General features: G+C 35.9%; 1 protein-coding gene across 2 annotated transcripts in view; it reads left to right on the plus strand.

Annotated features, from left to right (window-relative positions):
• TAFA2 (TAFA chemokine like family member 2) overlaps positions 1 to 9,924 on the plus strand; it is a 178,731-nt gene extending 168,807 nt beyond the window's left edge. Inside the window, exons 5-6 of one of the 2 annotated variants that reach the window (XR_015772502.1) lie at positions 1,175 to 1,420; positions 7,865 to 9,924. Coding sequence is in view for 1 of the 2 variants with exons in the window: in XM_088055284.1 (XP_087911410.1) it covers positions 7,865 to 7,876 (12 nt within the window). In the remaining variant the exon portion in view is untranslated. The remainder of the gene's footprint in view (positions 1 to 1,174; positions 1,421 to 7,864) is intronic. The other variant, XM_088055284.1, reaches the window with a different exon arrangement.
• The last annotated feature ends 17,955 nt before the right edge of the window (positions 9,925 to 27,879 follow it).

The following is a 27,879-nucleotide window of genomic DNA, read 5'->3' on the forward strand; positions in this document are numbered from 1 at the left end:
TTTATGCCGCCATGCTGCAGTCCCACTATGGAGCTGTGATCACCATAAAAAGCTCAAGAGGATATATCCTTGTCTGAATTGCTGCAGTTATTATCTGTTACAGAAAGTTAAATAAGGTTTATGTTTAAGTCTTCTTTTAATATAAAACTGTTGTCTTTAAATGAAACATTGTGTTAAGTTAAAATAATTCTACCATAAGCTCAGTTCTCTACCAGGTTACAGAAACGTTGAGAAAACTAGACTAGGCTCAATTCACTGGCAAAACCTTTTGGAAGACGGTAATAATGTGTACATAGGAAAGGCTAATGAATTGGATTTAGCCTTGATGTAACTTGTATGTCTTCATCAGCTATTCTCTATCATAATTGTCCCAGTGAATTGCACCAACTAATTTTATTTTGTAAACTATCCAGTTCAAGGAAATATGAACACAGGACCATAATTGTTTCATAGTACTCAAATACGTAGAGATTTTATTTAAGCAAGAAATTATTGAAGTTTTGAGTTTAATCTTGTATATTTCCAATGAACTGCAGCATAATATTTAAGTTAAATATGTTAAGAAAACAAAAGAAGAAAACTTAAATAAATTTTGGTGATTTTTTTGAGACGCTGTGTATCACTTTTCAGAAGCAATCATTATTGGCAGGTCCAAAATCTGTGTCAAATATCTAGATAAAGAACTATCTGTCTGAACTGAATAATGTTTTTTGAAATGTGTAATGTGTCATCTGTTATTTTATGTTGTTTCCTGTAACCTTCTAATTTTTTTTTTTTTTTTTTTACTTTAAACAAATATGAGAAGAACACACTCAAATGTTTCATTTTGAAGGAATTGTCTTCTGACTTCATGACTCCTTTCCATACCACAGGTCTATGCATGGACTTATTCTCAAAGAACTTTTCACTTACTGTTTTGTCATACTTAAATGTTGCTGATATACTATCAAAAAATGAGTGTAATCTATTTGTTTCTATTGCTTTTCGGTTTGAAATTGAGTATTTTGAAGACCGTGCACTTTTCCTAAGAGAATTTTCTCAGATTCTGAAATGTGCTTTTCTTGTCATTTTGTATTTTTCCTTGTAAGTTTAAAAAATATTCCAACTATCCCAGTTTTGTTTTCTGTAACTAATTTCATAACAGTGTAGTACTTGACATGTGTTTGTTTCTTAGGCAAACGTGTAAAATTCCTCAAGTCCGAATGGAGAAGTAGAGAAAGGAGGTTTCTGCTGTGCCTGATGACAATTTTTGTTTTTCCACACACAAAAAATATTCTGGCTCCACGTTGGAGCACTAGTTGTGATGAATCCTAGTCTTGGTCGGATTCTAAGGAAGGGCCAGAACGTTCGTTGGGGAATAAAGAATAAACCACTCCAGAAAATGAGTTCCAGCCCCGGTTTATTACTCACAGAGCAGCAGGTGTGTACAAATACAGGTTTACATAGTATAAACAGGAGTTGTTGTACCTTACTTCTCATTGTAGTTGCTAAGTTTGCTGCAGACATTAAAGAATTGCAGCTTATTTGGGCAGCGTTCCTGGAGGGTGGTTGGAGAGACTCTGGTTGTGCTCCTAAGCAGCCTCAAGAGCCCTAGATGATTCTGGGAGTTTTAAAATATGTTTCTTCACACACTCTAATTTCAAAGATAGACCCAGTTGGTAAACTTAAATTACTCACTCTCATGGGAAAACAAGAGACGCTCTGGATAACAGCACTTGGAAGAGAAGTCCATCTTAATACATTCAGTCTGGTGTGGTATCTGTAGTTGAAAGCTCAGTATCCCATACTGAATTACTTAAATTTTAGAAAAAACTAAGAAATGAATATTTCCATTATATTCCTAAGATAGGCTAGAAGTTGTCTATCTTAAAGCTGTGTTAAAGATGAAGACCCTTTTCTTTTACAGGAACATATGCCATGCTCTGAGGTAATTTTCCATTACCTACTTTCCTAGTCCTACCTTTCAGACTATTTTAAGTAATTGTGAAGCTCACTTTACATGTGAAAGATTTCTAAAGCCTTTTAGTTTCAATTAAATTTAACACTGATTGTCTAGATCTTCACTTCACCACCAAAAATTTCCTGCTGAAATCCTTAAGAGCAGTGGGAAATAAAGGAGCACAGAGTTATATTTCAAATGGCATTGCATGAAATGAGTTTTCAAAATGTTTGTGTCTCTATAATGGAAGTCCTAAGCACAGGAACTATCACAAGTGCAATTCTAATTAGTCGCTATGCAATAAAAATATGAAAGAATTATAAGGTTTTAGAGCCTCATGGTTATCAAAGACCTGAGAACCTTTTGAGTCATGGTCTGGGAAATACTCTTTTTAATTAATAAAATGAGCTAGTCATAGGTCCTGAAGGACAAATGTGAGGATCTAGAATTCTAAATCACTTAACAGGCTTGGGAATATGTTTAGATTAATACTTTTCATACTGCAGTGCCTAAAATAAAACTAAGGGAACAATTTCAAGCTCTTGAGTTCTTAAATAAAAAGTTAGGTAGGGTCAAAATTTTATAAACAGGAATGAAACATTTGATGACTTTAAAAAGTGTCTTCCAATACATAAACTTCTCTGTAGGTAATTGAATCTGTGTAGTTATCATTAAATATCTCTTTTCCAGACTGCTCACAAGGGACTCAAATTTTGCCTTTTGTCATTAGCCCAAGTCAACTAAGGGCCTGTGTCCTAATTAATGGTTCTCTCTTGCAGCTCCCCTGAAATGTGCTTGAGTCACCTTCATTTCTCAGGCTTCTGAAATGGTTCCTCCTGCCTCCAGAAACTTAGTTATTTAGCAATAAAGACCCAAATCCTCACCTACCTACCGTAAAGAGCCTATGTGTATGGGAGCCCTATTCCAGAAAGGTCCTTAACATCTTTTTGTCCGCTTTCCCCAGTTCATTGGAATATTAATTTCAGGATTATCCATCTGTGAGGAAATTGTGAACCTGTCTTTTGTTAACATTTGGAAAGTACTTTGGATTACCACTGGTACAAGATAGTAATACTAGAACAGAAGCATTTTCCAAGCCTACAAGCTGAACTATTTCAGTGAATGAGCATGCACAAGTGGCAATGCAAACTGGCATTTGCATTCACAAGCCATGTATAAATGATAGTTCATGGCAAACCCTGTATGGATTATAAAGTTTCAGGAAATAGTGTGCTTCCATCTGTTCAAAAGATTCATTTCTAACCTCAACCTCGTTCTCAGAGGGCATGAGTGGAAAAAATGTTCTGGCAGATGTTTGTTTCTGGTTATAGGGGCTGTTTCTACACTGTAATATTTATATTAAGCTCTTACTACCACAACAAAATTATTTGTGTTATAGAAAAGAAAAAAAAAGATACAGTCCTCCCAAGTTCATTCCTTTTTAGGAAAGGTTTACTAAAGAACCACTTTGTTCATAATTTTATTAGTTCTTTTGTGGTGTTTTGCATAGAGTCTAAGAAAGAATACCACAATAAGGACACAAAATGGACAGAAATATACTGCATACAAACAAAGGCTGTTTTGGTATGGTATCTCTGTTTTTTCCCTGTAACTTGGAGGACAATCCATTGCTAGGTATTTCTTCAAGCCATTCCTTATGGCTTTTGTCATTCCCTGTATTTAGCTTATCTCATGTTGGTCATTAAATAAATTTATTAAATTAAATTAAATAAATTTATGAGAACTCTTTTATTTTTGCTTGAAATTCCCATATAATTTTTGTTTCCCATAGGATTTTAGTATTTTAGAGAAAAATGGAAGTGGTGCCAAGATGACTTTGTCTCATGAAATTCCCCTTAGCTCAGGGTGTGCTATTAATTGCTTTCACAAAAAATAATTTCCTTTCTGCATCTTATGTATCCCAGGAAAAAAGGAAAAGAAAAGAAAAAGCCTGACTATGCTTAGATGACATGATCTATGACCACACACAATCCTATATGGTTGGTGGGACAGTTCTAATTAAAAAGAAAAAATTCCTCTATTAAATACTTTATGTTTCTTTGGAGAAAACCTAGATCAGAGGGTCCATCCATGTTGAATCATCTGTTGAGGCAAGAAACATTAGCCTAAAAATTTTATCTTTTCTGCATTTGGATTGATACATAGTCCTGTCTTCCCTCCAACTCTCCTCATGCACTAAAGTCTCTTCTTTACTGTGCATGATGGAAAAGAGAGAGAATTAAATGGCAAGGAGACATATAAAAAGGCAAGTTGCTAACTTTCACGTGCCTAACTGCAAACACAGGAGTCAGTTTTCAATATGGATTTTATGTATGGTTTATGATAAACACAGAAAAAAATTCAAAAAGCTGCCAGTCAAAAAATAGTAATGTACAAGTTATGTTATGAAACTTTCCAGCATACACTTAATTTCAATATACCATATATTGTTATGTATTTTATTCTAACATTATTATATAATAACTATTTATATCTGTAATTTTGAATGTAGAAGCTATTCTGTAGTTAGATAATGATTTGTGATATATTTGTTTGTCTGAGGAAATAGAAGACTTCTACTATACCTAATTATGGTTCTGTAACTTCGATGCTCAGGTGCCTGAATTTAGGGAGAAGTGCTTTACTATTCAAGGAATATTCCCTCAGCCATTCTTTACATCCTATAGTCTTGATTTTTCTTCCTTCCTCTTCTAAGGCAGAAGAAAGTCCTGAGTAAAAATATCAGACTTAGTTTTTATTGAGAATCTATTCTAATGAGATAAACAATATTATCTGCTGTATTCATCCACTGTGTGGATTTCACAAGTGAGGATATTTTTCACCCATTGTGAGCAGCACCAGAATGCAGATTGTCCAGAAAAATCTCTTGAGGCTGGTAGCTTTTCTAATGTGGTGTCATGAGATCTTTTCATCTCTGATCCATTCTGTATTACCCTGGAAAAAATGTTTTACCTAAAGACTGAGTTTGTTCAGAACATTTAGTGAGCGGAATAATGTGGAAATCTTCAGGTGCATTTAATTATATATTGTTGTGTTAAAATGAAAAAAGTGAGTCCACATACAATTACAGCCAATTTACAGCAGCCACTCACTAATTTAAATTAAAAAGTCTGCAACTGCAGAGTAATTATGCTTTAATTGCATATTTAGGACAAGAAAATGAAGAGAATCTAATGTGGTATATTTATGATATAACAATGATGTGAAAAAATTTATTAGCATAAAGAGAGTAATTGCATTCCAAGAGTGAACAGATTAATTCAAATAACACCTAGGATGCTAAAGGTTTTTGTGTACTTCTAAAATTTGTATTGTTAATCTTCCATGCATATTAATTATTAACTGAAAACTTGATTTGCACCTGTTCAGGGTGTTACTGTTCTCTAAGGATTTTAGAGATCAGACACATATTGTTATTGGCCCCTCTTTTCCTGTGAAGGCCTTTGGCACAATACCTTACTTCCCAGACACTTAAATCAAATAACATTTACTGTATCCAAAATTCAGCATTTCTGGGAATACCATCACTATGTATTAGCTAAAATTTCATTGCTTCTTGATGAAACTGCCTTTAGTAACCAAGAGGTTTATTCACTCCCTGATGTGTATGGTGTATGGATATATAACTTCCATTAATGTTGATGTGCAATCTATGTTTGAGCATAAGAAGTATTAACATCATAGAGGCAAATGTGGATCACTATATGTATATATATAAAAAAAAAGCTATCTGCTTTTATCTCCTATTTTTATCACCTATTTAATTTGACAGTGTACGTTGCTTTCATAGGGATATTTTCACCACAGGGTTGTAGCACTAGGTGAGGGGGGCAGATAGGCCGTCAGATTATGATTTTACTGAGTTTTCTTGTGACTGAAAATGCATTTGCACTTCAAAGCAGCCACGTAACTGAGCAGTCATGTATTTGCAAAAATACCATTTTTGTTATCTGAAGTTTATCACCTTAGCCCATGTGTGGTAGATCTTGGTGTAATAGAAATAACACATCACAGGATTGCTGAGGTTGGAGGGCAGGTCTGGAAGTGCCACCCCCTGGGCCAAGCAGAGCCATCCAAAGCCAGTTAGGACCAGACAGCTTTTGAATATCTTCAAGAATGGAGCCCACAATCTCCCTGGGCAATATGTACTAGTTCTCAGTCACCCTCATAGAAAAAAAAAACTTCTTCCTGACAGGGAACTACCTGTGTTTGCTTGTTCTCAGTTTCTTGTTCAGTCTGCTGCTGGGCACCACTTGAAAAGTGTCTGGCTCCATTTTCTTGGCACTCTTTCTTCACATTGTTGTACACATTGATGAGATCCCTCTGAGCCTTCTCTTCAGGTTGAACAATTCCAGTGCTCTTAGCCTTTCCTCATATGACATGCTCCTGGTGCCTTATTTGCCTTAGTGGCCCTTTACTGGATAGACAGGAAGGTAGACATAGATACAGAGATATGTATTGCAAATGAAGCTAATAAAATTCCACCTGCAGATAGTATCAGAAGGTGTGTATTTTACATTGTGTAGCTCAGTGGCACCTGGTTCCATGAGTAGAATTCCACCTTGCTACAATAAAGCAAAAAAATAAATAACAATAAGATGGTGCCTCAGCCTTTTGAGCTTTAGTGCAGGGCACAGAAATATGTTGCCTGACTTTTAAATTAATTCTTTATTATTTTTTCAGGCAATCTACCACTTTAGAAGGGGCCACATGAGGCTGTTTCCAACAGCAAGACCAAGGCAAAATAAAAGCAGTGTAATAAATAAGCCTGTGTATCATAAAAATCATGAAGCACAATTTTATTATTGCCTTAAGTGCAGTTCCTAGAAACAACTCTGTGGAGAAGGCAAACTGAAGTAATGAACTCCTTGAACAGTCTGTTTAATATTCTGTTTGTTCTGCATTTATGCTCTGCAGAGCTGACAAGAGCTGTATGCAAACAGTTTTGCTGAGGGCAAAAGAATGTTTCATCATTAAGGAGCATGACCTTTCTCTCTGTGATCAAAATGAAAAGCATATGCCCCTTGATGTCATAAAGTGTTGTGACCATTCCAATGAGTTGTTCCTCAAGCCTTGGGATGTTTCCCCCTGACACAGTTTGATATTAAAAGGTTATGTGATGATTAATTGTATCTACTGACACAGCAGAAATATTCCTCAAAGTTATGTTTCTTTGATATGACAGATTTTTTCTTTTAAAGTTTAAAATCCAAATCAGTTAAAGCCCAGTTATTGTGAAATTCTTTGTCCCCCACTCTTTCTCTGTGGTTCTTCTGTTTCCCTCTTGTTTCATGTTAGGCTGGGTGAAACCACTCTAAATTAAATTCTTGGTAATTTTTTACTTTTTGAATAACAGGATCTCTGTCTCTTGTTAACTTGTGCATGAGCTCTGTCCTGTTTCTCCACTAAGTGATTATTGCTTGCTAAGGTAAAATAAGCCCTTAAAAGGACATTGCCTTTTCCAACCTAAATGATTCTATGATGTTATGGTTGTTTTGTAAAGACACATGCAAAGAATGGAAGAATACAGCTCCAGTATCAGTTACTGTATATTCAGTGGCTAACATTTAAAAAGCATAGTTGCTACCATACAGAATTTTTAACCACAACAAAAAAAGAATGACAGAAAACAGAAATTTGTGGTTTGGAAATTCATGATTTTCTTATATTTTTAGGCATGGTCGTATTTAATTTCTCCTTGTCAAATCCTATTCCCACAAATCACTTAAACACACAATTTAAGTTGGAGAGCAGTGCCATCTAATACCATTGGGGTTTATTCCCTTATTTAAAAACAATCAAAAGAGCTTTGCTAGAGAGAGATCTTATACTTCAGTTTCTGGTACTTTGGAAGTAGATTCACTATGTCCAGTTTTGATTTTCTGATTTTCTTTTTCTTTGCAGGTAACCCGATAGCTAAAGACATATCAAACCAGTCTCAAGGCTGATAACGTTAAATACAGCACATAGGAATTTCATTCCTCCAGGCAATCCTTGAAGAGAAATTTTATACTGCTGGGGTGTATCCTTCAGAATCAATTGTTTCAATGAGAACCTGGCTTGTAATCAGCAACAGCCTTGAGATCCAAACTACTGGAAAGTTATTTTGAACTTCTGTGTTACAAATATTTCAACTGATTGAACTGTGTACACTTGTAAAATTGCACTTGCTGAGGAATTTGCAGCTGTAATCATGAGCCAATATTCTAAAGGTGCAGAAAAGCAGCAAACTTTTGAGTTCTCCATTGCAGATCAGTGGCTTTTCATCTTGAAGAAGTCAACCTCTGAAATGTATTGGATCCTTCACTTTAAAATGATCCCTGGTCCACTGTTCAGATTGCTGGTGGGACTGCACACTGCTTTAATTAAATTTCTGTTGCAGAAATTGTCCTCTGGCATGGCGCAGTTTTAGACATTTTTATTTGTGTTCTAATCTTGCAGCTCTCAAAGGTACATATTTAAATATCTTGAAGTTGCTTTGTTATAGGAATGGAATTATATATCCATTGTTAATAATTATTGTTGACAAGTAATAGTTATCTGAATACATCAGTCATATTAGAATGTATAGTCAGGTTGACATGTTTCCCTAAGGCTAACCAACTACTGCAGCTTAACAGTTAAAGAGAGTAGTGGTCAAAAACTCAATTACCACTTCTGTTTAAGGCATTTTATGTGTTTAATATATACATTTCCATTTAGTTCAAAGGAAATGGTTGTTCCCAATATGTACTTTACTTTCCTAACCTTTAATTTAAATTGATGGTAAGCAGTCAATTACACTATTTCATCCCTTTTTTATAAAGGTAGGCAGGGATGTAAATGAGTTTTGCAATTATGATATTGGATGGTAATCATTCAGAATTTTTGTCTTTTTATTAAAAAATAAAATCTATTGCTTGAACCTAAGTACTGATGGATGCTTATGTAGATGTCTGCTCAGTTTGTTTGCCATAAAGGAAAAAAGTCTTAGTGCTCTCCCAGTTTTACACTTCATGGGTATTTTGCTTGCTTACAGTAATCCAGTTCAGATTGTTTTGTTTTGTTAGAAATTCTTGAACTTTGCAATGTGTTGTTACATGAAAAAAAAAATCCTCAATATTTAAAGGCCTTAAGCATCTTTGAGCTTTTTTCTAAGTTATTACAGAATGTATGATTTTATACTTCATTTAATGTATATTGTACCATCTGTAATGTTGACACAAAAGAAATTTGGTAATTCCTTTTGGATAAACATACTGATTAGAGGGAGTTCTGACTGTCTGCTTTGGTGAATTGAAATGAAAGCCACACAGACTTAATGGTAGTCAAAAATACACACAGGTAAGCTTGTTTAAGTCCTGTGTGGTTACCAAACAAAGCAAACAAACAAACAAACAAACATACAAAAAACACCTCCAAAAATGAATAGAAGGAAATGGTTTAAACATCACAAGCCATTGACATGGCTAGTTTAGTTATATATTAAGTTCCATGATGGATGAACACTCTGGCGTGCTCTGCCTGTCACTGTAGCCCCTGCTGCTCCAAAACCATTTCATTACCTCTGCTGTATTATTGCACAGGAGAGCTTAAATAAAATAAATGACTGTTTGGAATAAAATTGAGAAGTATATTCTATCATTCTGCTGGGACATAATAAAAAATATGTTGACAGAAAAAGATCTTATTTTCTGATTAAAATTTAATTAGAATAAACTGTTTGTAGCAGAAACTAGGTCTCTTGGTATTTTAGGATGGATTAGTATTTTATAGATTTGTGCTAAGAGGTTCAGAATGGAAGGTAGCATCTTAAAGAGGTTGTCTAGGACAGTGCAAAGTGTAAATGTGCTGTTTTGTAAAATCTGAATATGACCTCTATTTGGTCAAAAATCTATATCATGCTTCTCAATACTTGTTTTCTTTGTTTCCTTGTTCCTAAACAGCGCTGAAAATACTGTATTATATACAAGTGTAGCACATGCATACCAATAAATGAAAATAAATGGATTTTCAAATATACTGAATAGATTCTCTGCAGTAGATTAATGTTGTGACTATTCATAGCAAGTGAATAAAATTGTAATATAAAATAGAGCTCCCTGTATGGATGTGCACATTGGATATCTGTTTACTCATGGAACAAAATCATTTTTTAGTGAATAAGAATCTCAAAGATTATATTAACTCTACATTTCTTCAGTAGAGCAGAGAATATTTCCTACACTTTGAAATGTCCTTTTTGAAAGAAGTGGATACCTATGGGAAATTCTGGTGGGTGTACTGCTGTTTCCAGGTCAGATTGAATAAAATTATTTTTTTCTTCACAAAATGTGAATCCTAAAAAATTATCATTTAGATGTTTTAAGTAGCAACAGGACATGGCAGACAATCCTGAAAAAGTAATGTTTCAGGTTAATTTGAGGAGCTATTTAAAAGAAAAGAAAAGAAAAGAAAAGAAAAGAAAAGAAAAGAAAAGAAAAGAAAAGAAAAGAAAAGAAAAGAAAAGAAAAGAAAAGAAAAGAAAAGAAAAGAAAAGAAAAGAAAAGAAAAGAAAAGAAAAGAAAAGAAAAGAAAAGAAAAGAAAAGAGAAAGCCAGTTATTCAGATCTGCTTGTGCACCTTGAAGCAAGCTGGGAACCACAGTTCAGGTATCCACAGTGTTTAACTCTCCTTTGGAAATGGAGTACAGGTGACTGGATCAGCTATGTGCATTCATGTAGGCATGTGAATTGCTTCATTTAATCATTTATTCCTTATATACTACTTTCTAGATTGTTTAATCTGATTGCAAGAATGATCAGGCATTATGATTAGAGGGAAATCCATGCTACTCTTTGAATTAAGTAATCATCAAGAACTCTGAACTGCAGAATATGAAGTTCTGCAGTTCCAAGTGGCAGTGCACTGAGAGGGAGAGAAAAATCATTGCTTTGTTCATGCCTCTCACAGTTAAATGATCAGTTGAACAAAGCACAAAAGGAATTCTGATATGAATCTTAAGGAAAAAAAAATAATATCAGATCAAATAAATCTAAAGTAAAGCTTAAAATATATTCAAGTCTAGATCTTTGTTGTTTGTGGTTTATTAGTCATAATGAATGTTATCCTTTAAATATCACTGCTGCAGATAACACTGTTACTACTGATAACTACACCTATTGTGCTATATATTTTCAATTTTTGTATTTATCCTGTATCTTTTAAATCTTGACTCCTTCAGTTCTTCCTAAAGATGTTACTGGTGTAACATTTCAGTACTTCACCAAACCAATGAGCTCTGTTTTTTTTAGAATCTACTTTATGCTTTAAGAGTTTATCAGATACATTTCTTTTGAATGTAAAGAATCTGATATAAAGTATTTTAACTTGTTAGTTTTCATAAAAAATATATGCAGGGATTTTTTTGCTTATTATAATTACAGCTGGCTTTTATAATTTCTAGGTAATGCATGAAAGTCTGTAACAACAAAACAGAAATATGTAATTGGCATCCTTTTCTGTTGATTGACTGCCTCCTCCTTCATGCCTCAAATTTTACACATCTGTTGTTAACCAATCTATTGGCTAGGAAAAGGAGCACAGTTTTGATTTGCAAGAGAACTGTTGCCTTAATTTCTAGTTCCTTTTTGCCATAAATCAGATAGCCCTGCACCAAGCCTGTCACATCAAAACAATCTGATGCCATTAAAATGATTTCTCATGGATTCAGTGGTCTTAGATTGAAAAATAAGAATTTCTGAATCACTTTGTCTTTATAATACAGTTTGTATCCTGATAAACCCTTCTGTTTATTGTTTCACAGAATGAGTGAATATTTTCAGATTACTTCTTTGGTCTTGTTTCTGTAGGAGCTTGTGTAACTTTTGGACAGTACTTTACAGTCATTGAAAATATTTTAGCAAAAATATGGCTGGGTTTTTGTATGTTCTATATTCATCTGTACTACAGAAAAGGTTGAATTTCCCACAACTTTGTTTTAACAGGTGAGATTACAAGTGTTGTCAATGTCTCTTTATCCAAAACTAATTTAAGACCATCTGGCAGGAGGGCCACTGATGGTGACACTGGAAACTCTTGTGTAAGGGAGTGACAATTCTTTACCAGACTGCTGTGAATAGGATCCCAGGAAAGTCAAACAACCGTAGTATGGTTTCATCATCAGAGATGTAACTCTGTGTCTGGGGAAGCAGGGGTACAGTCAGCATCCTGAGCCTGTGGCTGTGGGGGTGACAGCAGGACCTTAGACCTGTTCTCTGGGTTGTAGGAAAGGTCTGTCTCATGTCTCTGGTACTTGCTCCAAAGCCAGATGACAGAAATGGCAAGGCACCTTGATGATTTCAGTATAGTTTGGGTAAGGCCATCAGATTCAGATGAATGTTTAGCATTTTGTTTAGAAAATTCTGAATGAGCAAATTCATTAAAGTTGACAAGTCCCTATTCAGGATGGTTAAAGAAACTACTCTCTATTTTCACTCTTTCCTTGCAAGTATACAGGTCAACTAGCTATGTAGCAATTGGAAGTGAAATCCAGTTATTCGTTGATAATAGATTCTTTTGATTAAATATCACTAATCCCATCAATATCAGCCATGACTGAAGGACTTGAAATAAATCTGGCTTTCAGATTTGAAAACCAGTTTATTGACCAACTAAATTAAATAAATTGTGCAACAGAAATATTATTGCTTATATGTAACCCTAACAGTTAAAGTTCTATATTAACTTTTCAAATTATATTTATGTTCATAACTGTATAATTTAAAATTTGGTTTAGATCCTTTATAACAGCAGGGACATTCTTTTTTCTGCTAAAATACTGAGGTAAACTAAGGTCACTATAGTTTGGGATTTATGGCTTTCACTGCTTCAACTGCACAGCTGGGAAAACATAAAAATACTTATGTTACTCACATTGCTAAGACATTTTTCTTGAGTATGAGGAATATGTAGAATTGCAAGTTTGCTTTATATGAGCATATTGGTTGATTCTCTTGAGCTCTTTTCTCCTTACTGTCCTAACAAACATGACAGAAGGTGTACTTGAATCTCCAGTCTTATGTCTTAGTATTTAAATCAGAACTTACAAAATGAACACTGCTTTAATCACTATGTCTCCATGTAAAGTAGTTTATTTTTAGTCTGTTTCCTCCATATGATTAATTACTGATGCCATGTCATATTTAGGCACAGAGAATGTAATCCTTAATATTACTGATTTAGAGTTTGTGCATTTTTTTGTTCTTTTTATTTTTTGTTGGTCATTTTCTTGTGTCCTGCAATCCAATCAGTTCTTTCAAAACTCCAGTAATGATGAGAGAAGTTTTTTAATAAATAGTAGCCTAGAACTGTACACAGGAGGCAAGAGAGAGAAAGATGATACGTTTCTATAATTTTATCTTAGTTTCCAGTTTAAACTATTCTTTCTAAAGAGAAGCATTTTTTCTAACTGTAAATGGACTGGGTTTCAATATGTTCTCTGATCATAAAGCTGATTAAATGGTCCTTTCTGTATGTCAGATTACCTCAGCAGAATTTACAAATGGAAGATGATGATTTTGCTAATGTCCATGGGCAGGTAGACATAATTTGGTCCCAGATGCTCTGCCTAATGTTCATGGCAAAAGTGACTCAAAAACAATGCCTCCATATGCTGTAATTGCTGGAATTATTTCTCAGGCATATTCCCTTGTCATCCCTCACATGTAGAACTCATTAGATTCCTAGTGGGAGAACATATGGAGAAGGGAGATGATGGAAAACACTATAAAACAGATTGTGTATTTAAATTTATATTATAAAAGACCTCTGTGCACAGGCAAACTTACCAGAGAAAGTTCAAACACTTTTCATTCCACTTCATAAGGAAATTTTACATTTATGGAGCAGTTATCTCAGTGCATTCAAATCCGCTTCTAGGTGGTGGGTTAAAACCTGGATTTAGTGATAATAGTGGCAATTTTGCTGCTAATTTGAGGTCAACTCTGTATTTCCTACATTTTCCAAGTATTTACTTAAACTATAATTAAGATCTTTTCACTAATAGGAATGATCAGAAGTTGCACCCATACAAGTTTGTTGGCAGGATCAGGCCTTTGGCTATGGGTTTGTGATTTCAGTGTCAACATAATGTCTTTGATAAATACCATGTTTCTGTTTCACAAAAATTATTAATATTTCTTCCATCCAGTTAAGCTGACTAATGGATGGTGATCATATCCAGTGCAGAGGTGTTTTAGTGACTACTGGGTATTCTTAATTAATTCCTTATCCTCTATAACACTTAAATACAGCAAAAATATAAGCTAATCATACATTAATTCCAAGTATCATACATGGATGTTTGTGATGCTTTTTTGGTTACACTTTGGACCCTTTCCTGTTTTAAGGTAATTTTTTTTCTGTTATTTTTTAGTCAAGACTGACCATGAAACTGGTTTCAGTAGGGAGCATTTGGAGTACTATAAAGTGTCCCTGTAGTAGAGGTGGGCACTAGCAGGAGCTACCCATGGAAGGTGGATAGACTGATGTCCATGACCTTACTGCAGTGGCTGGAAAATACGGCCTATCACCTAGAGAAAGCGTAGAAAGTATTTTTAGAGAAACCCATCTGCCCAGCTCCTAAAGGAACAATTCTGACAGGGTGTCTCTGATTACATGGAGCTTAACCAAATGTTATATCTAAATCAATAGGGAAGGACATAGAGAAGCTGTAGGGCGTCTATTACAGTGCAGCTCTGTAGGCCTTAAAAATGTCTGATATGTCCACAGGATGTCCATCTAGGTCAGTGCCTTTTTAAAAGAAGACAGAACACAGCTGTTTAAACAGCTTCTGCAGTAGAGTTGTGTGTGTATTTGCTGGCCAATATGCCTTCCTAAAGCCAAGGTTTGGTGTCGTATTGTGAGAGAGGGTCTCCAGAAGTTCAGATCCAACCCTCCTTCTTGGCTGCTGGAAATGGACTGTGTTATTATACTGTTCTAAGCCAAAGTTACACAGTATATTGCTGGCAAGCTGCACCACTTGCCCTGCACCTCTCAGAGCAGAGTAGTTACTCTGACAAGCCTCAGCAGGAAGCAAAACGTGCATTACCACACATGCTTTGTCTTAATACTGACAACCTTGACTGTTCTCTATGATGTTTGTATTTTTTTTTCCTGACAGCTACAAGAAAAATGTTTATTACTAGGTGAAAATGTAAATTTTTTTATTTTACACCAGTCTGAACATCACACTGAAAAGATGGATATATTTTGCAGTTTCTTACATGTTTATCCTATTACAATTTATTCATTTGTGCTATATATATATTAGTCTCTGTCAGCTGCCAGTGGCACCTTTTAAAGTAGTGTCATCCATGAGTGATTTTTTAGTCACTGCAGGAAAATGGTCATTGGGTGGTAAGTCTTTCATCAGCATGTTGTGGTTTTTCCATTCTCACAGTACGTGCACGAGAAACGAGATGATGAAGTAGTAAAAGAGCCTTGAAGATGTACTGATTTAATTAATCTCAGGCAAATAGACCTTGATTAGTGAAGGAAGTTATAGGTCCTCTGTGTAAGATTGTGTTTCATCATTCAGAATATCCAGCCCTCTGCTTTGATTCAAATTTGATTATAAGAAATTTGGGCAGTAGTAATATTGACATAAAAGATTAATAGCAACTTGAAAGATGGATCCTTAAGTATTGATGTATGCGATCAAGTATCCAGCAGATTTAAAATCCTGGGCTTTACCTAGTGCTCCTAATGGATAGGGAAAGTAGCAAGTATTTTCCACATTTTTATGTCCTTGGAAGGAAATGCAGATGTACCAGAAGACTGGCAGCTGAAGTGCTCACTGTACTTCAGTTAATGATGTGTTTATTGCTCAAGACCATATAGCTTGGATCTTACCTCACCTTTTGTTAAAGCATGTAACATAACGACCTTAAACTGATCAATTTCTTGAATTAGCAGTTCTGAAAGGAAACACAAAAGCCAGTTCAAGGCTGTTTATGCCTGGGTTAACGCCACTGTCTTTAGTGAAGCTATTCTCCAGGTAAATCTAGTCTTAACATTCTAGATAAATAGTTCAGAAAATTAAGCTGCAGTTAATTTGAAGACCTACATTAAAGGGCATGTGAAACTTCAAGGGCTTGGGTAAGAATAAAATAAAGATGACAGAAAATTTAGGATTCTTTTACTGTTTCACCAGATATATTATTAAATAATTGTGGGAATTACGGTTCTGGTCCCACCTCCAACAGAGAAATACATGAAATTCAATCCTGGTCTTATTCCTGCCATAAAGTACATACCAAAGGCAGTTTATAAAAGTCATTTGGCACAAAACTTCTCAAAACTCCAGTGTGAGGTCTCTGTTCCATGCCTGTGCACCTTAAATCCTGAAAACATAGCTTTCTGGGGACTTCGCTGATGACTAAATCTTCTTAGGGGCTTCTGCTGTGGTTTACATTTAATACTGACTAACCATGCCAGCTGTTCCAAAAACTGTGTCGTTGGTTCAAACTCTGGCATCTCCTCGCTTTTTTGTTGATCAATATAGTAAAAAATATGCTTTATAAATAGTCTTCAAATTTGATGTATCTGATAATTTGCAGCAATTCCAAAATGATATTTCTTACTTTATCTCAAACTTGTAAATGATTCAAATATCGCGAACAGTAATAAACTCAGTCAATAAAGAAATGTGATGCCTTAAGCTACTTTTTACCAGTCAGAATATTGTCAAGGTGACCTTTCATGCTGTTTCAATTGCACAGCCTTGCCATTATTTAACTATTAGAATGATGGAAAACTTGCACTTTGCTATTTGAGTGGCAACATTTCTAGACATGGGGACCTGAAGGAATGGAACTACTGAGAGGCTATAATTAGCCTCTCAATGTGTGCCACATTAAGGAGTTAAGGATTAGCAGCCAAAGAAAGACTAAACCTGGTGGAGCAAAGCAGCTGCAGTCTAGTCTTGAGAAATAAAAATTCATTTGCAATGCTTTCTAGAATCCTAATATCTGCTGCTGGTATCAAGTCATTAATGATAAATCATTTTTCCTGCACTGTGTCTTGCCCATCCACTGTTGAAATGTACATGAAAAATGCAGCTTCTGGACTGCTGTTAAAACTCCTCTCAAATTTAATTATTAACGAGATTAAGGCTATTTTATATTACTACCTTCTATTTTAAAAGGAGAAAATTAATTTCTGTTTGCTTTAAAATTTTTACATACGTACTTATACAAATAGAAGAAACTAGAAAAAGATACTAATAGTAAAAAATCTGTTCATTACAATGTTAAAATGTAATTGTTTCATGACTTTATGATTAGATGTATTCTGTCTACATGAAGTTTGACTTGTGTTGACAGAAAGCAAAATAATCAGAAAGATGTGGCTGTTGAAAAACCTTTTGTCTTCACACTGCTGTTGGAGGAGGATGAATATCACAGACTGGGAGCTGTGTAAAAAGCAGAGCAGAAGAAGGTTTCTTTTTCCATCAGCGGACAGGTGATTTATGTACATGACTCTCATTAACATTAATGGAAGTTATCTGCCTCATTTTTTATGAGCCTGATGTGAAGTTAATGGCAGTCTTCCCATTGTCTCTAGTGGGCTGTGGATCAACCAGTAAGTGCACAAATGGGTTTGGTTGAAATATTGGTGCTTGTAGAATGGTGCTTGCTTAGAATTTCAACATGCTTCATTCACAGTTACAACAAAAAATGCTGTGTGAATGCCTAAGTGTCTGAGGTGGGGAGATTAATGGTGCAGAGCGTGCTGATCTGTGGCATTGTGGGGCATCCACAAGGCAGACTGAAGAGATGCCTGAGCCAGCTCGCAATGAGCTGGTGTGAGCAAGAGCAATAATCTGCCCAGCAGCATGAACTGACTCACTTTTCAGAGATTTGAACTGGAGTAGATCTAATGGGGTTTGTGGTCCAGACTACAGGATGAGGGAACTGGCAGTGCCATGCGATGCTGTACTTCTATCAATAGTACAGTAATGTGCAGTTGCACTTTTTTTGAAATCCAGCCTGAGATCTTCCTCTGTACTGAGTTCTGCTCTGCTTTTGATTGTTTTTCTTGTGTTTTGTTTTGGGTTTTTTATTTTTTTTTTTTAATTTATTTATTTATTTATTTATTTATTTAACAGAGGAATCATATTTTCATTGCAGAAAACCTTTCACTGACTTATGAATACTTTGCAGTTTTAATAAATCTAGACTGCTACTTTTTCTTCTGTGAGGAAGGGAAGGAGACCTGATGTTACCAGCAGAATTTGAAGGACATCTGTTCACATCTGTCCTGGGATAGAATTAATTTTCTTCTTAGTAGCTGGTACAATGCTGTATTTTGTATTTAGGATGAGAACAATGTTGAAAATGCACTGGTATTTTGCTTGTGTATAAGTGGTTTGTAAGTCAAGGACTTTTCAGTGTCCCATGCTCTGCCAATGAGGAGCTGGGAGGGACCATGGCCAGGACAGCTGACCCTAACTGGCCAAAGGGTTTATTCCGTACCACAGAACATCAAGCCCAGTATATAGACTGGGGAGAGTTGTTTGAGAGGGATCATTGGGATGAACACTGGCAAGTGGGTGGTGAGCAATTTTATTTTGGGCCACTGATTTCTCTTGGGCTTTATTTTCCTCTCTTTTTTTAAAATTTTTTTTTTTTAAAAATACTATTATTGTAATTATTATCATTATCATCATTACCATAATCTAATTTTGTTTCAACTATTAAACTATTCTTGTCTTAACCCACCTTTTTTTGACTCTCATCCCAATTCATGGGGGAGGTAAGTGAGCAGCTGCATGGTATTTAGCTGCTGGCTGGGGTTGAATAGCAGCAGCATGCATATTCCTTATTATGAGCCAGTCACTACAGACAGGTGACCAGCCTTGCTGTCAGTGAAGGACATTTCTCAGCACAAAGAGAGGAGCCAGTACATAATAGCTTTTCCATGGACTGGGAACTTCTCTTATAGTCAGTCAAGTTGATGCTATTCTGAGCTGTCCCAGTTTCTCCTCACCACAGTGTCACATTCGTGTACACATAAAAAACTGGCCTTCACACTGGTGTATACATAAAAAATTGCCTCTGGAAGAACTTGTATGTTGAAGCCAAGTCTAGTAAGTCTAGCAAGTCTAGTAAGACTAGGGGAACCTATATCCTGAGAGCTTTAACACACAAAAGGTTTCTGCTCCTGCTCTGCCAGACATGGCCACTGATAGTCTCAATCTCAGGTCCAGGCTGTAGCAAGGCTGGGCATGTAGTTTGAAGATATAAACGTATACACAGTGCAAACCAGACCAACACAGGAGAGAGACTGGCACTGTTATCTGAACCCACTTAAGCACACAAAACTTGCATGGGGCCACGAGCATCACAGACTGCCCGATCACATCTTGTCCTCTGGCCACTCAGGATTAAAGCCTGTGCACCAACACAGTATGCTGCAGCTGAAATGTGCAACAAAATGCAGTCAATTTTTGCTTCACACTGAGATTCTGCTGTGGTCTTTTTCTCTGCATGACATCATGAAATGCAGATGCACTGGATTTTCTTCAGCTCTGGGTTCCTCAGTTTCAAAATATGAGCTGAGAGAAGCAGGGAATCCATCAGGTAGGGGAGCAAGCAAGTACCCAAACATGGGATTTACTAGCTACATTCACAGATTTTTGGGGATGCACAGCTGGAGTAATTGTAGGAGGAACAGAACAAAATCTCCCTACTTGTTCTGCTGTGCTACGTCTCTACACCATGCATAACAGAAAAGGTACATGTAGGGAAGAAAATAAAGATTAGTGCCATTCAATTTGCCTGTTGAATGTTTTACAATGTTATTTACAAGCTGTGGTTTGGTATTTTAGTTTTAATTAACTTCTTTTCTCTTCTAATTTCTCTTCTCTTCTCTTCTCTTCTCTTCTCTTCTCTTCTCTTCTCTTCTCTTCTCTTCTCTTCTCTTCTCTTCTCTTCTCTTCTCTTCTCTTCTCTTCTCTTCATTATTTTTAGATTAAGAATTGTTTGATAATTTAAAAAAAGGACTTTCATACCCTGTTAGCAATCACAACTTGGATTGCACTGCTCTGGAATTTTTTTTTATTGCATGTAAATCTAAGTCTAATAAAGGTCTGCATTTTTATTAAGGACTTGTTTTCTGCTTAATTGTAACGAAATGAGAAACCACAGCAATGTCAAAGGGTTTTATTAAAATATCAAAAATCAGCAAGCAATATAGACAAGCCAATTAAATAGCACTCCATGTCCCTAAAGTAGAAGGCATAGAGGCTTGCACTTAAATTGATACTTCCTTTGACAAGGAAATCGACCCTTAGAGAGTCAAACCCATAACATTTATCAGATACAATATACCAAGAGCAGATTAGCAGTCCTTTTACCACAGCAATAAAAAGAATTAAACCCACAATTCTGTAAAAACCTGATATCAATACTGCAGGTTTTAAGTTATTTCCATTAAAACATATGCATTTGCAATCAATGGTTGCGCCATGTGTGCCACAGATATCAGGGTTTGGAGGAGTGCCAAAGTTTTCTTGCCTGCATTCATGCTGGGTCTTGTACTGCTTCTAGGATTCATTTTAGGGGCTGTGAAAGTGCTGTGGAGAACACTGAATTACATGAAACCCACTCCACAAGAAAAATTGCTATCCTTGGTGATGCAGCTGCTTCTTTGGTGCCTAAGAACAGGTGCAGGTCCTCTGGAAGGTGTTTGGATGTGATTAACACTGGAGCTTACAGAAAGCTCTTCCTGCTTTGCATCCTGCTTTTGATAGCAGAAACACAGAACTGATGAGTGCAATTAGCCAACAAAAATCCCTATCACACTAACAGGAGTCCTTCCCCACTGTGCATCATGTAACTATTCCTTGTACAGTTCCATAAGTTGTTGGGAAATCCAAGATGGTTCTGAAGGCATTCCTGCACAAGATTCTTGTAAGAATCAGCAGGGATATTTGGATGCAGATACTCAGCGCTATATTTTTTAGACAAATTTATGAGGAGATAGAAGTATTTTGCTCACTGTCTCTGTGCTGGATGTAGTTCCAGTAAGCCTTTCCTGGGCCAGAGAAAATCCTACTATAGAGTTAATAACCAGTACAAATTAGATTAATTCCTTGCAGTTTGGCACTGAGTCAGGAAGTGGTTTCCATTTCATGGGGATTTTTTTCCCCCAGTGGATCTTACAAATCCATTCAGTCTTTCACTCATTTCTATTGGATGAATGTTTGTATTTCAGTCATCATCATTAAACGTGTTGTGTAGGCAGCTTTATCAAAGAGGATAAGGGTAGAATGATCACAAGGTATTTGATCCTCACTTTCAAGATGACTCTTTATTGTAGGACAGAAGTATGCAGCATAATCTGTGGATACTATTTTTCAAGCGCTAAATTTCACTTAGCTCCTTAGTGAATTAGGAGACCTTTTTAGATTCCAGAACTGTTAATAATCAGCTGTATAACTAAAAGCACAAAGGCAGAATTGCTTAAAATGTTCAGCAAACAAATGGATATTTTTTATGATTACATCACCACATAGTGATGGCTAATCTATCCTTCGTGGAACCATAAGAAATGAAGCTCAAAGTGGTTCATTTGCCCCTGCAATGTTTAATCTCCTCAGTCTACAAGATGAAATTAACCAATGTAATCTAATACATGTTAGAAATGGAAAATACTAGTGAAAGGTATTAACAATTAGCACATCTGAGCAAAAACTAAATATGTACCATTATTTGATCCACTTTTATAAAATACAAATTTTTAATTTGCTGAAGATTAGCTTCCAGAAAGATGAGAAGTTGTTTAATTTCACAGTATTTGAGACACATGCAGGACATTGTGATTGGACGTTACAAGTCCAGAAAACAGTGCAGAAAATAGAATAATGATCAACATCCACCTGTATTTAATGTTCAGTGTGTGCGTGTTCTAATATTTTTAAAGATCTCTATTCTGTATTTGCTTTTGAAAATCAAATTGTAGTAATATACAATGTGTAGAAATATATAATATGCTCAGAGGAAGGGAAATAAGAATCACTGGTATAAAAAAATGAGTGTTTATACCATAATAACATTCCATACCATAATGAGAAAAAATTTACCACTATAATCATCTTACTGAGATGGCAACTAAGATTACAAGGAGAGTCTATACAAATTTTCATATGAATTTTCAAGTAAGGTAGTATATTTAGCTTTTCTTGGTTCATGCATGTTCGCCATACAGTAAAAAATATTTCACAGTTCTTAATTGCCATGGGCATAACTTAAATGGAAAGAACAACCTTGTTCTCAGGACAAATCTCTCACGCCCATAAAACCCTGCTTAACACTATTTCACTTTGAACATGTTTACTCTTCAATAGTTTCCTGCCCTTGCAGAGCAAGCATGACATTTGAACATCCGACCAGTTACTGCATGTTCAGCATAGTGAGAATTTCCCCCACTGTTATGAATGACCGCTGCTAAAGGGCACCAGTTACTCGCCTGAATGGAAATCAAAATCTTGTTCACGCTTAGGCTTTCTTGCTATTCATGTCAACACTTTTAACACTCAATTTATGGAAGGGACATATTTTTTTTCAGTAATTGTTCTGATTTCTCCCAATTCTTGCATTGTTTTGTATCTTTTGCATTCTTTTTCATATTTACAGAAAATTTTAAGGTAGGGGTGAAGGAACTTGGAATGAAAATATGAACCAGTCACAGGCAGTTAACCAAATTAAACAGGGACAGTGGAAAAAGAGTTTAAACTACATTTGAGCTTTATTCAGTTGCAACGAGATGTTTACAACTTTTAATTTTTGTGTTCTATTGCTGGATTGGTTATGTGCTTCCAAGCATATCTCCAGTTGGTATCTATCAGCTGACTTTATGCACTGTTTCAGAACCATTATTTTGAACTTTCTATCCATTACATGAAACAGGGTGCCATGAGGGGTGACAGTTCCACCTTCACATCTTTTGCCAACATAAAGCTCCTTGGCAGAGGCATAATTCTCATCAGTTATCAATTATACCATTCATGCAGCTAGAACAGGGGAAAGCAGGATTTTCTGACAGAAAAATCCATCTCAGAAAGTCACAATGAATTTAAAAAATATAATGCGAACAACATCTTGCAGCAGCTCTATCATGGCAACCAAGAAAAACCAAGCACATCAAGAGTCTGCTTAGAGACAATTGTCAAGAAAGGAGCTATTGGTACAAGTCCAAGATCTGTTATCTCATCCCTGCAGGCTAAAGAGGCTGACAGCTCCTATGAGTGGATGACTCCTCCCTGAAACTCACCCTCTTCTTGTGTCATAGTTTGACGATATTTATACTGACAGATGTCACAAAATGACATTCTAAGATGATTTGGGTTCAGGCTCAATGGAATGTTTGGTTTGAACTCAAAAGTTTTTAAGGTAAAACCACCCCAAACTTCTATGCCATGTATTTATCTGCAGTTGAAACTGACAGCCTGCAGGAAGAGACATCTGCAGATATGACATGTTTACAAACTCATCAGAATATGCCTTGACTGCTTTCAGATATGCAAATGAACTTTTGATGTACAAAGTTTCTTAGGATCACAGAATCACAGAACAATTCAGGCCAAAAGAAACTTCAGGAGGTCTCTAGTGCAACCTCTGACACAAAGCAAGGCTTTCTCTCAGATCAGACCAGGTTATTCAGCGCTTCAACCAGATTGTTTTCAAAAATCTCCAAGGATAGAGACTGTACAATTGTTTAAATAAAGCTTTCAGTGGTGTTTTCATAAGGAATCTAATTAGAAAAAAAGGGGTATCTTAGTGCAGGGAAGATTAGTATTGGAAAAGTGTCTGACAAAATGGACTTGACATCTTTTCCCTGTTCTGTTGCTCAGAATGTCCATTTCTATTACTCCTTCCTTTTCTTTGTCTTCCTCTTGTGCAGACTTCTCTTCCATTACATACGAAATTCTGTGAAGGGCCATGGCATGAGGCACGCATAAATTGGCAAACATCTGGCAGGTTTTCTTTGTTATGAATGGTAGGACATCTCCCCTGTTGTACAGATGTCAGCCTTTTGGTTTCTTTGCAAGTAATGGTTGAAAAATTTTATTTTACCTAAAGTTGTTTTGCCAATGCCAATCAAATATGTGATGAGTAAGTTACCCTCTCAAACACTAGTTTTAGCGTCTGCCCACTGTGTTTTGGCGACATTTTATTAGATACTTTTTTTAGATCTGAGGAAGAAAATCTTTACTATGAGGGTGGTGAGACATGAGAACAGATTTCCCAGAGTTTGTGGATGTTCCATCCCTGGAAATGTTCAAGGCCTTGTTGGATTTGGCTTAGAAAAACCTAACATATCTCTGGAACATATCTCTGCCCATGGCAGTGGAGTTAGAATTAGGTGACCTTTTAGGTCCTTTTCAACACAAAACATTCTTTTCTATCATTCTATAACTGTTCTCAGTGAGACACATTTTTCAGAACCAAACCAAGTCCCTAAATATTAATCTTTTTTCTTACAGTGTTATTGAAGCATTCTCTCCCACAATTTCAGGATTTGCCTCAATTTTCTGTAGATTTTCCTCCTTACAATTCTGAGTGGGCTTCTCTCCTGCCTAATTAACTACCTCTGGATGTAATTTCCAGTCACTGACTGCCTTGTCCTTGGTCAGCTGCGTGGTTAACGATGGTCTACACAGCCAAAAGGAACACAGAGGGTCAAAGCACAGCAGGGTTGGCTGCAGGGAACCATAAGAGGCATGAATATGAATCTCTCTCTCTCTCTTTCTTCTTGTCTGAGATAGAGAGATATATGTACATTTTCACTCCTGGTATTCCATTCTGCTCAGTCAGAGGTGGGAGCAGGACAAGGCTGCTGTGCTGTGTGTGTTTGTGTGAGTGGTGTGTATGTTATCTGAATGGCTGGCTGCATACATTTCATAATACATACAATGCATACCTGTGCTCTGTATATGCCTGCTAAGAACCCATGCTCAGCCTCAAAACTGGCTGAACCCCGGTTTTGCTCAAGCAGCATCCTCACAGCCCTTGATCTGCTGAATCTGGCCTGATTTCTTCTGGCATTCTGCTTTTTACTCTGGGCTTAGCTTGGGAGCTGATAACCGCATTTCTCTGAGAACTTTCTTATTCCTTCATTGTGGTGATGTGTTTAGAATCCTTTAAAGTGTGTGTCTTTCTCCATTGGTAGCTATAAATAGAACAAGCCCTGATATAAGAAAAGAAACAGTCTGATTTAGGAGTGTTTATAATCTCTGCCTTCTCTGCCACCACTCCCATCCCCTCCATTAGAATCAATTACCTTACTGCTTTTCTCTCTCGATTTATCTATCCATCTATCTGTGAATCCTTAGCAAGTAATTAAGACCTTTTGCTGTCATGTCAGATTGCAGCCCAAAGTAGAAAAAAATAGTAGAAAAGATAAATTCACTGCTAAAACTCTTAAGAAACATTATAGTTCTTATTCATGAGTTTTAGTGGGTCATCACTCTGTCCTATTCAGATGTTAGAAGAGAATAGTAAAAAAAAAATAATTAAAAGAGTAGAAATACTACTTGTATGTAATGGAAATATGCTGTGAATTGTGGAAATGCTGTCTCCAGCAATGGAAAATCAAAATGGAAGAGGAAACACACCTTTTTTATCCTAAAGTGTCTGAAAACAAACACTTTTATCTGAGTGAGCAGTCAGCTTTGCAGGTTGTCTATCTGGTGTGGTTTGGTCTGAAAATTTTCCAACATTTATTTGATTCTTACCTGAAAAAGAAATTGACATTCTTTTGACATTCTCTGCACTCAAATAAAGGTTCAGTGCTTCATATAGTGAATGGCATGCAGGGTGATGTGATGGATACCATTCCTCCAGCTTCATCTCCCAGTGTAAACAAGGGTGTATGATCTTCCAGCTGAAATTCTCTACTTTAGATTATTGCCATCTACCTGAAGCCTTGTAAGAAACTTCACTCTACTCAAGTGCCACAAATGAGCTAAGTTTCTTTAGTGAGGATGCATCCCTTGTTTATGGCACTCTGGAAGTGAGGTAGCATTAAAAAAGCAGAAATCAGCTTGAAAAGTATGTTTTCAACTGATATGGTTTTGGAGCTGATTTAGAATAGCTTCCTGATAACAGACTATTTTTATGTGTATCTTGCATATTTTAAGGATGATGCATATTATCAAGTATCTGGTCCTAAAAGTGGCAGATCAATTTATGCTCATAAATGTATCAGGGAATAAATCATGCACTGAACTAAATCTAGTCAGTAATGACTAGTTGTGCTTTTTCAAAGGCAGATTAATTTACATACTACATTCACAGAACTATTAAGAAAAGCTGTAAGAAATCAGGATTTAGGTGGAGGAGTAGGCTGTTTCAGTTTTAATTTCCCCAGCTATTAGTTTGCTGGTAATATGAAAGAATTTAGTCTAGACTTTTTTTTTTAACCAACTGTAAAACAAGGAAAAGACCTACTCAGGACAAGTCAGCTGATGCATGAAGATTGTGACAGACTGTGGAGTAGCAATGACAGTTTGAATCTTGACTTCCCTTTTGATTTTTTCAACCTAAAAGTACTCTGTTCTATTATTTACTTATATCTTTCTGAAAGTTTACTGCTGAAAACTGGACTCCAGTACCTTCCACTGTAGTGCCTTGGACAGCAGGATGGTTGCCTTCTATTTCTTATATGCTAAACTTTTAATAATATAACCTTTCTTTGCAAGGACAGCATACTGTTGACTTGTACCCAGTTTTACAGCCTCTATATACCTCAGATCCTTTTTTGCAGGGTAGCTATCTAGTCACTTGTTTACCTTGTTATATGTATGTACTTGAGTTTCCTACAGTACTTCGTAGGTATTGTTATTGAATTCAGTTGTACTGATCTGAGCCTATTTCACCAATTTATAAAACTTGTTTTAAATTCTAAACCTACACTCTAAAGTGCTTGCAGCCCACCTCAGCTCAATTATCTACGAATATGATAATGAGCTTTTCTACTATTAATATTGTTCACGAAAACACTGATTATAATTATGTGTAGTGCAGCCTTACCTTGTTTCCACCAAATATGATCTTACATATTTGTAAGATATCTACATCTTACAGTGTGATTCAAGCTACTGATAATTATGTTAAAACTGGCTCTTTAGCAAGGCAGCTGTGTTCAGCCAGCACCAAAATGCCAGACATAGCTTTTTCTCCTGAGAGTGACTGTGCTAAAAACATTTCCCAGTTTCATCACAGTTCACTTTCTACACTGTTTACTGAGGGAGAGATGGCCAGTAAAGACAAACACATTGGTCATCAGAAAGGTTATGTTTCAAGAAATGGATAGTGGATGCTTAAAGCTGCTTCATTGCTTTTAGGAGCTTATAAATTGATTATTTGATCATTTACTTCAGTATCATACTGCAAAGATAAAGTTATGTTTACTGATCTCTAATTCCCCAGGTGTTTATTTTTCCTTTTCTTAAAGTTAAGATCAATATTTATCCTTCTCCATCCCTTTCAGATTTCATCTATTCTCCGTGAAGTCTAGAAGATAATCACTAACAATTCAAAGATTGATTTGCTCTACAATAAATTTTCTCAAGCCACGTGACTTGAATATATACAACTTTCCTGAATACCTAAATATTCTCTGATTTATTTTTATTCTAGTCTGGCCTATATTCACATCCCTTCGTTGTTAACAACAATCTCATGGCTCATCTGATCACTATTAACCTTTTTGTGAAGAAGGAAGTGGAAAACCCTGGGACATTTCTGCCTCTGGTATGTTATCTGTTAATGTCTCATTTTCTCCATGAGGCTCAAGACATTTTACTTCATTTGCCATGCATTCTAAAGCTTTTATAGGTTGTGTTTATTTTTAATTAATTAATAAATTGATTTACTTATTTAGGCCATCATT

Source organism: Pseudopodoces humilis, chromosome 5, assembly GCF_049639895.1.
Source record: "Pseudopodoces humilis isolate 2021_Gansu_Grassland_sample_001 chromosome 5, ASM4963989v1, whole genome shotgun sequence".
NCBI lineage: Eukaryota > Metazoa > Chordata > Aves > Passeriformes > Paridae > Pseudopodoces > Pseudopodoces humilis.